The sequence below is a fragment of the Topomyia yanbarensis genome, chromosome 3 (assembly GCF_030247195.1).
Source record: "Topomyia yanbarensis strain Yona2022 chromosome 3, ASM3024719v1, whole genome shotgun sequence".
Taxonomy (NCBI): Eukaryota; Metazoa; Arthropoda; class Insecta; order Diptera; family Culicidae; genus Topomyia; species Topomyia yanbarensis.
In genome coordinates this window covers 145101995-145114831 of record NC_080672.1, presented here as the reverse complement: position 1 = coordinate 145114831, position 12837 = coordinate 145101995, and the positions used below count along the sequence as shown (strand labels likewise).

Sequence of the window (12837 nt, the reverse complement as noted above, 5' to 3'; positions counted from 1 at the left end):
AACACCTCGGTTGCGGTGCCTGCCGATGTGAGATGCACCTCGGTTACGGTGCCTACCGAAGTCAGAAACACTCGGGTCGGTGCTTTGCCCAAGCATCGAGCACGGTGGTTAAATATCATGCGCTGGCACCGACACCCGTGCCTTGGTATCGGCGACCGGTGTCTGCTGTTGAGCACCGGTACGGCGTGCCAACTTCAATGCTCTTGGTGGCGTGTTTATTGGTAGAAGTGGCCACCGTGCAGCACCGTTCGGTGCTTTTGCCATGCCTGTGTTGAACTTCTTTTCGGTAATACGAGCCATATCGATGAGGTCAATGCAAGCGTTCGTTAGTAATTGCAAGTAGAAATGTGGTGTTCATCGTTGATAGCAATATAACACGGTTGTTACAACATGAGATAACGTGATCAATCACAGTAACGATGTTTTACCTGCTGATAAAAATCAATCTAACAAGAACGCATTTGCGATGCATTTTGAATGATTGATTACTAGTTTACAGCATTTCTGAATTCAAAAAGCAGGTAGTTATTTTCAATTTAAAATGGTGTGCTGAATCAGAAAATTAAGAACAAAAAATTACAATATAACAGTTTTCGAGTTTCACTAAAAATGAATTTCGCTTTTAAAATAAAGAGTACGTTTAGTATCAGTATATCTTCAGTTATAGGTTATAGCGCATCGATACGAAATATAATTATGATAAATCAAAGGTAAATGCATGTACTTTTTGTCCTCTAATCATTTTGTTTTAATGTGACTAATAATTCTGACGTTAGATACGATGTTGTCCTTTTTTCTTAATTTTTCCTAATTTTTAAAGAAATGTTTGGTTAAGATATTGGGCTAGATCATATTTTAGTGAAGCTTATAGCCTGCTAAAAGCTAATGAAAATACGCATTTATCAGTTTAAATCGGATAAAATTGTAAAAGTTATTCAATTTTTTGTGGAATGGAATATTTTGAATTTCTCGCGGTTAACTTATTAAACCATCTCGATCCCATTTTTTCTAGGGTTTGTTTCATAATATCTGAAGGATTTTCTGTTAGAACTAAAATAAAATAAATAAGATAAAGAATTTTGAGATAATTTAATCTGGGGTAATATTCGACCTCGTTTATCTAAATGATTCAAGTCTTCTGATAATAACAATTTCAGGCTCAGTGAAATGATAAGTCAACAAAAAATTGGTATTCAATAATACGCATAGGGGGACCGAAGCTATTAAGACCGCGAGGGTAATTCGGACTCCCTCGATTGCTCAGAAAATCGTAAAATTTACTGTCTGTCGTATACATTCATGGAACCGCTATTCTCAAAAGTTAATTATGACAGCTGAATCTAATTATTTGTCTTTAGAAAGGAGATATAACGTGTTTAATTTTTTTGCCATCCACAAAACAAAAATCACAATAATGGTAAAACCATGATTAAAGCAACAAATTAAAGTGAAAAAATTACAGGATTTTAGAAAGCTTGAGGCTGGAATGATTTTTGTTTGGGTGAAAATACAGATATTTTCAAGATACTTGCCACTTTTGTGCGAAATGAGCATACGGGGCTATTCGGACCCCCTATTCCATCAAACGTCTTTCAGCGGCTTGCGGCTATGCAGACGATTGCAAACGCCACAGCAAAGAAAATACATGATGCGCCAATTGATAGCGCAAAATGTTAAATACTCTCACCAGTTTCACAAATGGTGACTTTGGTGGTGGTTTGGTTCTATTAACAATTTATTTTACGTCTCGAAGTTTGTATTTTGAAATTATATTAGATGCATATAATCTTCTACGACGTACCGATTTTACTATTCTGGCCCACAAAACTTCAATATACTAGAATACACTGCATAGACATCTAAGTGTAAATGCAAAATATTCTACGTTCTCCAAATCATTCTGAAGTTCAGACTTTAATTCTAAAATAAGTCGTGTTCGATATCCTACACAATTTCAAAATACGAACTCAAATAGATGTCTAGTAGAGAAAATAAATTAATAGTTTTACAATACTTGAGTGATAGGCTTTGCAGGCGTCTTCAATAAGGGTACATGTGTCAGTTTAAATTGAGGTTTACTGGTTTTCAATTGTTACTATTGGCTTGGTCGTGGATCTTCATCTAGTGCGTCAGCTGTGGGGATGGCCGTTCGATTTCTGTTGAGCATAACTGACCTGTGTTTGGCCGGGCCGATCTGAGCGACATACAGTGACACAATCTCATTTTCGTACACCGCTATGCGGAAAGCTTATATGTATTTTACAAGTAAAAAATTAGTTTACGAGACATTTTATTTATGTAGAAATAGTTTAGTAGTCAGCATAGGGAAGATACAATAATTATCTTTGTACTACAAATGCTCATTTTTTCAAAAATAATCATAATTCTAAAGATAGTCAAATACAGACGCAATCTCATATTCGTACAGTACACATGGCCTGCGTTAAGCCAGACCGAGCTGAGCGCCATAATTTTTTTCTGGTATTTTTCATGTTAAAATGCATTTTTAGGTAACTTATCTTTAGCGTGGCAAATTAAAGACCACTTATTTGCTTTCGTTTGATATTTGTGTTCCCAAAAATAATTAGATGTGGCTGTTGCTGGTGCTATGTTGGATGCGATAGCGATTTTAGAGCATGTTTCTCCAAATGGCGCTTGGTCCTCTTTGGCTTAACACAGGCCACATATTTTTTCAAGAATCAATTGAAATTTCAATAATAAATATTCAATGTGGTAGCTTTTATTTGTAATAACAGTTTTCAATCGTTGTGGAATGCTGACCATTAGTTTTTGTGTGTATTCAACTTAAATTTTATCCCATTCTTCTAAATAGTAGTTTCTAAGCTCATTCTCACTATAATCCAAATAGTTTCGCACTTTTTATTCAACTACTCCCATTTATTTTTCTAATCAGTTAATAAACGAGGTCCGCAGTGGAGAATCCATAACATATAAACAATTATAAATTTACTCTAAACGTTTTTTGCATGCCTTATGCTTTAGGTCCTTCTCCTGATCGAATTTTCAACATCCACCATTTCTTAGTAGAAGTACCATTTTACGGAAGCTTTGCTTTAAAATTTATTTTAAATTTTAAATTTATCAATTAAGACCAAATTTCTAGCGCTTCTAGCGGACATATAATACCCCATACAATAAATATACTGTCCCTGCGCTTAGCTGCTGTTATAAGACTATTACGTCCACGTCTGAATTCGATTTTCTCCACTCAAAACAACAGCCATTTGAGTCAAGGATGACTAATTTGAACCCGTAGACAAAGTTTACAATCTCCAATATTCCGATAAAATGTTTCAATATTTTTTAGTAAATAAAAAATCAATTCTTTGCTCTTCTCATTGATGAACAGCTTCTTGCTCAGAACACAAGCATTGTAATTGTCCGTTCTCCGTACAATACGAGCCGTTCCAGAGCAGACTTATACTTAAATGCTATGATTCAATTTATTTACCATGTATATAACATTAATTATCGATTTTCCCAAATTTTTCTAATTAAAAATCTGTGCAATTTCGCTTATTCTGGTCAATCATGGAGTAGCAACTACGAATTGTACAGTCATCATGCTCAATCGTGTTTACAACAGTCACAGAAACGCTGTAACTTTCTATCTATTTTTCATATGTCTATGGAAATTAAAGAAAATATTCTAGAGAAGATTTACTTTTAGATAAAGCAATAAAATTTGAAAAGGGGTATATAACTAACACCTTAACCGATTGGAAAAGAACGCAGTTATTATTGTAAACTCTTGTCATGTTAACCCTATCCCGTCTACATTTTTTCTCGGTTAAACATAGAAAATAACATAATGGATCTTCTCCAAAATATTTTTTCGTCTCATTTCAAATTGATTTCTTGTTAATCCCGGTTTTAAAATCATGTGTTACTTTTTATGGCAAAAAATCACATTGTCCAACAGAATTCTCCTAATAACCTTTTCAAATTTTTTATTTAACCACAGTTTTGAGCTTTCAGGTGAAAGAAGGCATATTAATTTATGGCGTACAAAAAAAAGTTGAATATTCAATTCAGCTCTTTACACCAATACTTAATTGTTGTTATATTTACAATCTAACCTATTCTAACTGTTGAATTTTAGTTTTAGTAGTATCATACTGCTTATTTTCGCAATCTGATCCAAATATCCTGTCAATCCCAAAATGGTGCAAACCTTAATATTTTGTATCACGTAATTGAATTGTCAAAAGACTGTCGAGTTTAAAAAGGTTGTTGAAATTATTGCCGTGTAGATAACACCTTTGAATTTGCAGTCGCCTGCTTACCTTCGGGAATAGCAGCCACCGCTAGGCTCACACTGATAGTAAACATTTCCACCAGTGGTTTCGCCTGGATCCAACCCAGCAGCATGATTGCACCAATGATGCAAAACGAGTAGAAGCTCAGTTGTGCTCCCAGTATATCCATCGATTTCTGCAGCGGTGTTTTGGGAGCTTCTTCAGCTTGCATCATCTTAAACACCTCCCCAAATTCACTTTTATCAGCTGTACTAACAACGATACCCTGAAACGGAATAATGGCCGTAATTAACATCATGTCAATACTGTTTCTCGCATTCTAGCAATGGGAATAAGTACCTTTCCATTACCACACCTCACCAGCGTCCCCATGAAGGCGATGTTTTTCATACTCGTATGGTGATTCTTTGTATTGTGCACATTCAGAATAACTTCTGTGCTTTTTCGGGCCGGTTCCGTTTCACCGGTGAAGCTCGACTCATCGATTGATAGGTCAAAACCTTCGAAAATTCGAATATCGGCCGGTACTCGGTCGCCTACGTTGAGATACACTATGTCACCGGGAACGAGGTTTCTCGCCAGGAATGTTTCCAGTCGTCCCTCTCGTAAACTGAAAATTGAAAAAGATGATTCTGTGTATTATTAATATGCTAACGTGTGCTTTTATCTTACTCTGTAAATTATCTATTCGAAATTTCTCTAAACTTTATCTGTATTTAAATTATCCGTTTTCTTCTGATTCTCACAGTTTAGGGAGATCTCCTTAGCAATCAGCTTAAAAATAGCGATTTTTTGCCTCAATCGTTAGAATTATTATCAGAGAATATTCTTGTAAAATTTCAGAGTAGCATCTCATGACTGAAAATTTCCTTTAATTGAATTTTTTTTGCTACTATAAAACGTTAAGCGCAATTTTAAGAAAACCATTTTTTTAATTCCTTGCGTGAATTAAAAAAACTATAACTGCTATGTAAACAAGTAAAACAGTGCTTTTAAGATAATTTAATTGTACATACACAGTGCATAAACTGAACTAAAAATGTATAAAAAAATCTTTTTACAATATTATTAACACACCTGCTGTTAAAAAATGCTGCTAAAATGCTAAAAAATATCGCGCTTTATTACAAAATCACTTAATATTTTAAATTTCAACCTTTTATCGCCATAATAGGCGCAGAAAAGCCCTCCGCATAACGAAGTATTTCACTTTTCATTTCAGATAAAAATTACGGGTTGAATCTGGCACGGAGTTTGAGTTAGCCGAGCGAGCTGCTGCGTGAAATCGTTTATGAATCCGCCATTTGTATTTATTTCAACATTCCAAAAAACTTATTGGGTAAATATATGGTAAAAAATACGCAGAAGATAATTTCTTTGTCTTCTTGTTTTCATGTTCAAAATAATCCTAACTAACCATCTTTTTTATGCGATACTAATAAGGAGGTCCCCTTAATGTCATTTGATCATTTCTCAAACGACTCGGATCTAACTCAGAGTAGTCGAACCAAAACTTTACAAACTACTTCAAAAACGTCTAATTCCTTAAGTTAGACCGATTACCATCACCTAATTCCTTAAGTTAGACCCGATCCATTCTAGGGTTGAGTACCATGCCTACTTCAACACTAATTTTTTGACAGTCTATTATACTAGCCATCAAAACATATGGATTTTTGTTAAAAATGAATAACCGTTCAAGTACACAAAAATGTAAAAACAAATAAAAAACAAAATTATGAAAATTTAATGAATAGTTTTTGAGATATCACGTTCACCGCAACGGTACTTTTCAAAAAACAAACTTCATTCCGAGGTAATTGCGTTTAATGTATTGTGTTAACTTCATCCGTGGAAGAACCAGCGCGCTGCAGACGGCTGTAATTTGAAATCTAGTGCTCCGATCTGGATGAAATTTCGCACAGATATTTTCAAAAGTATGCACTTTCAGAATATTCAATAGATGTTTTTCGATTTTTTGAGTTCCAACTTTGTATACAACCCTTTCATGAAAGTGTACATCTTGAACAGAAATTTCTCTTTTTTTGTTGTTTTTCAATATGGGACTCTTATACTTTAATGGGCAGTATAGGTATATGGATTTAGGAACTCGGGAAATACGTAAGTACACTCGCGAATAATTACAGTCTTAGTATTTTTCAAAAAACACACGAAGCACTAACTTACCAGTGGCATTCAGGGGGTACTAATTTCTTCAGTTCCTCCAAACTTTTTTCAGATCTGTATTCCTGGATGAACGCAACAGTGACGACGATAATTATCGCTATCGTAATACTGGCAGCATCATCAAACTGTCGCATACACGCACTCACCAACGCTGAACCTGCAATTGAAATGTAATAATAAGAAAGAGATTTAAATGTTCATGGAACCGCCGGCATAATAACCACACTTACCTAATAGTAACAATATGAGTGGATTTTTAAACTGCTGGACGTACTTCATCCACGGTGGTTCATCGTCCAGCGCGTTAAGTTCATTGTAGCCTACGATTTTTGATCGACTGTTGGCTTCGGACCACCGTAGTCCCGTGCGGACATCTACTCGAAGCCGGGCGGCTACCTCTTGGGCCGAGTAGGTCGAAGCTTCCGCAGTGGACAGCAGCATCTCTTTGAGTTCGTCCGGATCACCCGGAGAGGTGCCGTCACCCTGGCGAAGAGAGGCAAAATAATTACAACATTAATCGATTACTTCTAATTATGCAGATTGTTACTTTGTTCAAACGAAACTGAATCATCCGTTGTTAGTTGTTAGGCACCAAGAATATATATAGAACGTGAAAATTAAAAGTTTAAGTAACATACGTGGTGTGCCAATTAGAATAATTTCCTATTATTTTTCGCGCTTCCACGGTTGAACGGTATGTGATAACTATCAGCTTCAATGGAGACGTTACTATGCAATGCACATACATAAGGAGCCAGCAACAGAAACAACTAGTGCACCTAAGTGACAGTATCAACTAATAACGTTGATGGGAGCATCTATGCGTAGTAGGTGATTAAAAGTTATTAACCTGAAAAACGAACGTGCGATAAGATCGTCCAATCGCTAATAACATTCGTCTGCCTTATCACAACTAACCATCGACTCTACACATGTGTATTGTATAATTTGTATTTCGCACACTTTGCGACTCATGTAGTGCTAAATCAATAAATAGATCCCATCAAATGACACTCGGTACAAGGTGTACATCACAATCAGCACGGTTGCATTGATAATTAATTAGCAAAATTTATAATGATCAGTTTTTGCAATGTACTTTTTGTATATATATAAGTTCTGATAAACTGAATAGACTTTAATAATATGATAATTGAATATAATGAAAAATATTACGCGACCCGAAATCTAATAATTCCTTATACATTTCAGAAGGCTATATTAAGGTATTTTATAAAACTTTCCAATTACACTAGTTTACAATTACACAATTGTATCCTGAACGTTTTATATCCATTCCCTAAAAAATGACTCGCGAAAACCCATTTTTAAACCAGTATTTTAAAAAAATGTGTCTTCATTCTACCCCAAATATACTTTAACAAACTTCATTTCAAATTGTCGGTAATTACGTTATCCTTCGATTGGTGATATAACATTTTTCGTCACAATTACAGATTGATCACTATTTATACATTTATATGAAACAAATGTAATTTCCTGCAAATAGAAGAACATGGAGAGACTTGACCAAGCGCAAAATTCTATTATTAGCTATGACGTGTTCTTTTAGGGTCTTAAATTTGTTTCAAAAATATTTTTATATTTGTTTCGACCCCTTAAGGTAATTTTAAAAGTTTGAAATGAAAAATACTTTCCTAATAGAAAATATTCCGTAATTAATAAATTTGTGTTGAATGATGTAATTTTTTATCAAACTTTGTATGGACATATCTACTCGACTTTTTAATTACTCATGTATCATCTTATTCCTTATGAAGTGGTGAAATGGTTTTACATAAATCGGAACATTGGAATAGTTATTAATAACATTTGGTGCAAAACTTAAAAAGTTATCGCATTTTGAAAGTTCATTTGGGGTCATATTGACCCCAACACCTCAAGAAGGTGAATTAATGGTATTTATATAGCCATCAATCGGTTAAGAAAAAAAAATTGTTTACTAAAGTCCAGTAGTGAAAATTTAATTGGAAAATGAAATTTCATATTCCGTGAAAGAACTGAATAATTCCTTTGGCGAGCGTGGGCTTCCTCATCGTAGTCCTCTATATGGGTAGCTACCCGAGCAAACGAAAAGCCCATAATACCGCTATGGTCATAGGGTTTGACATGGGTGTTTGACATGGGTTCAAACCATGAAAACACCATAACCACGGTTCGATCCCATTTAAATTATCATATGTTGGTGTTTTTTATGGGTTATTGAGACCATTTTGTGGTGTCTTGATGGTTGTGAATTTTCTCACGGACCATGTTTAAGGTATTTTCTAGGGGCTATGTGGTATTTGCACCCATGATTATTTGCTCGGGTAGATGGATCAGCCGAATAATGTCATTTTTTAGTTGATCGATTAATAGTAAATAGATTATTTTTACATAGTTGATTTTTGTAATCGGCTCATACCATGAGATAATTAAATAATAGTTTAAAAGTTTATCATAGACTATTGCGTTGTATTTCGTTTTAGAATTTTGTTAATGTTAAAGGACCATCAATAAATTATGTATTAAGCGGGAGGGTGTGTAGCAAATTGTAACACATGGGAACAGGGGAGTAAGCTACAACGTGACGTAGTGTGTTTTCACTGAAGAATATATAGTTGTTACCCCTGAGATGAGTCGATAGTGTTGATAGATTAAAACTCTTTCGAAAATTATATTACACGCTCTTAAAAAGTGCTACATTTATAAAATGTCACCGTGGTCGTGTCCTACAACAAGCCTTTAATTTTCTGTCATGAGTTATTTATAGCAGCGTAGGAGAGAATGTCACAAAACACAATGCAATCATGATACGATTGTGACGGGCGTGCGGAGTTAAAAGTTATAGAGCAAAGAAAATCTTTGTGAGCTTCGTAAACGACAAATGGATGCGAAAACTAATACGAACAAAGTCTATTTTATATGTGAGTGCGAGGCGTCGACCCATTTTTTTGGAGCGTTGCGCTCACCTCAAACTGTGCACGAATCGCTCCATGTTAAAATAGATTCATTTCGGGCATGAGATTGTAGGCGTAAAAACAACAACTGTGAGCGCACTTTTTTGGGCCAGAACAAGTGAAATTACACAGAGAATCAACGAATGGGTTTAGGAGTAATTAACCATCCTCAATGTGCACATTTCGAGAGATCTACATTTTGAAATACCAATAAAGTTGCCACGGTAAGGAGTTGTTGTTAGTAGGATGGAGTAAAGAGTTACACAAATCTACATTCACCGTGATAATTGATACGATTTATGCAACTTAACATGTGTTCATTACTCTAGGCAGCCGGCTGCCGAGAATTTATGATAGATTTAACATTTGTTGAATTGATTCGGCTTGCAAAATGCAACTACAACTCCGGACAGCCGATTGTCGGGAGCGTTGCTTATATTAAATTGAATCAAACGCCATTGAAACGATTTTTTTATTCCTTGTATCTTTATTCCGGTGGAACACGACATTCTAAGGCCAATACTATACAATGAAAAGCAATTAGCTTTACTATCTCGAGACATTTGTCGATATGCTAATAGTTATATAGTCGAGGATTTCATAATACAAGTATGTATTACTTATCGTGTATAATCATTGGTATTATTATAGGAGACGAAATGACAGTTATGTATTGGTTTCTGTCTCCACGGATGACTGACTCCGACTTTTACGTTAGCTTTATTCGAACGTGTTTTGCTAATTGAAGGACATTTAGAACGGTATAAAATAAGCACTACCAAAGTATCTGAAAGCACCGACTTGTTTTATCACTAAAACAAGATTAGAGACAATAAGAACGAAAAGAAACTAATTTACTAATTTGAAACATGTGCTAAACCAGAAAATGCAGGAAAGAAAGAAGATAATCCTGGTTTTGTCGCCTTGTACGACAATAATCGAGCTATAATATTATGACACTCATGATAAAATATGTAGTACTCAGAAGCTAATGAAAGTACTCAATAAATGAGAACATTTAATATTACATAATAACACAATTTAATGGAATAAATGCAAACTATTAAATGAGACAATCAAACATTTATTCTTCGTGTTGCCGCAAATTGGAAGCTGGTTTTGAATTCTTCTCGTGAATAGTCAATTCTCGACCCTCATACATAATTCGACTGTCATCATTCCACTCAGACAAAATTTTCCGTATTCCCTGCATCAAATGCTCCGTGGATTATTCTACAGATGTGCAAATAAACATTAAACAAACAAAGGAATGTGTTTTCCAGTCCAAAGAAATGTCAACTTGTTTGACATCCTGTGTCCCTTTACAATGCCTTTAAATCAACGAACATTTACAATTACATGTGAAAAAAGTGCAATTTTGAAAATATTAAAATATGAAAACTGCTAAGATCGCAAAATATTAGTTGCATAACCACCTTTCAATTATATCACTGTTGATGACGGATTCGGACGAAAATAGCTGACCACCATTCATTCCGTAAATATTAGATGGACGTACGAGGCGTATACTACAACATATTAGACATTGGATATTGTGACAATCATGTTGATAATGGCAATAAAATAAATGATATGCAAGGTGAAGCGGAGTAAACACATCTGAAAAATATACATTATTATGTCGAAGACCGTACAAATACTACAAAAACTAACTACTGGCTAAATTTCGATTTGAACAGATAATAGCTTGAAAAACATATAATATGGAAAAGGCCCAATAAGCCTTTCCAGCCTCCTCCATAAACCCAAGTCAAGGCGTATTGCAATAAATTTTTTAAAGCAGCTTTCTGTTAGAGATCAATATAATGTGTTGCTTTTCGCTCGCGTCAGTTTTATCCTGAAATATAGTGATTTTGTGGAATACGTTCGTGTAGCGGAAAAGATTTATCCGTACACTCTCGTCCGAGCAGCTATGGATTCTAGCCGTAGTGCCAAACTAACAATTAGGTATACCCTTGGATCGCTTGTGTGAGGACAGGAGCCACCGGACAATATCCTTTTTAGCAGTCGTTTCGCAATCTACACCTGTGTGAAAAATGAAATTCACCAACGGTAGCGTGGTTACTGACTACTGGTGCTACATGCACCCCTCAGCTAAATATCAGATCTTTTCTTTTCTTTTGGTATTTTTTCTTCCTCTTTTTACATTTTTACATTTCTCAATAGAAACGTATAGCATATAGCAACGTATTAGATAAAATTATATCATACAGTAAATACGCGTGAATTCTATGAACACGCATTCGTGGCGATGAATCGAAGATCGGTAGAGCTAACATCTACATCCCGAGATTACGTTGTTTGTATGGGGTGATTGGACCATATGCAAAAAATGTTATCTCATAATACCACTGCCGGCCAATGGGACGTAGAAGGTTAACACACACACACTTTCTGTTAGAGATTAATATGAAGAGCTACCATTATGTTCAATAGAATATAAAGAGCTATTTTCTTAACCGAAGTATTAAATGGAGATTTACCATGAAACTAGTATTAATTGTTGATGTTTGATGCACTAAGTTTATTCAAACTGATATATGTAGTATTTCTTGAATATGCTTGCAATGGCGTCAAACCATTCATACGATGGGGTTGAATGAGATGATATAAAAATGTGGCTCTTGTAGCTACAGTGCATATTGCCCACAAGAGCTAGTTACAATATAACAAGTAAGATAACAAATACTGCGTGACTAAAAAAGTCGAAAATAGGTTTATTTCATCATTTCATAATGAAATGAAATAAGTATCATGTTCGTGTAAATTAATTTAAGAAAGAAAATTGAAAAAAGATATAATCCTTTTCATTATGTTTACTTTTACATTTTACATGCAACATAAATTTGTAGGGTGAAGATGGGATGTTCAGCTCAAAAAGTGAAAAATGTATGATCGTCATGTATACTCCAGTGATTGTTTCTACTTAAACAACTAATTCAAAACTGATGTATGAAAAAACAACACTGATTTCACAAAGGTAACTATCGTTAAAAGATTATATTAGTCGGCTTATTTCATATTCACTACTTGCTCTGCATTTAATTTAGCTATCATACAATACAACGAGCGTTGCCCAGAACTAAATTATGGTGCTTCCATATTGCATTCCATACTTGAATGGTGAGAAGGCCCTTCCCTGCCTACCAAGAAAAAATTGTGCTTCCCATGGAAATAAGGGCAAAATTCAAGCTCTGGCTATAGAAAATAGGATAAGTTGAGTTTATTACATAACATAGAAGCGATTTTCCCACACCAGGTTTCCGGTGCATGTGTGACAGATGGTATATAAATGAGTCGTCGAGTTTAGAAAAACTTCAACAAAACCAAATTAGAATCGCGCAAACTTCTACACAAACACAAACTACAACTCTTTTTACTGTGTTGCT

The 12837-nt window shown here is 34.9% G+C and overlaps 1 protein-coding gene across 4 annotated transcripts in view; it reads right to left on the bottom strand.

Annotated features, from left to right (window-relative positions):
* LOC131691046 (calcium-transporting ATPase type 2C member 1) overlaps nt 1-12837 on the bottom strand; it is a 162755-nt gene that overhangs the window by 26742 nt on the left and 123176 nt on the right. For all 4 annotated transcript variants that reach the window (XM_058977198.1, XM_058977200.1, XM_058977196.1 and 1 more), the window contains exons 2-5: nt 6698-6950; nt 6468-6624; nt 4620-4890; nt 4308-4545 (exon numbers count right to left, since the gene is read on the bottom strand). In XM_058977198.1, coding sequence (XP_058833181.1) covers nt 4308-4545; nt 4620-4890; nt 6468-6624; nt 6698-6908 — 877 coding nt within the window. In that variant the 5' untranslated portion in view covers nt 6909-6950. The remainder of the gene's footprint in view (nt 1-4307; nt 4546-4619; nt 4891-6467; nt 6625-6697; nt 6951-12837) is intronic.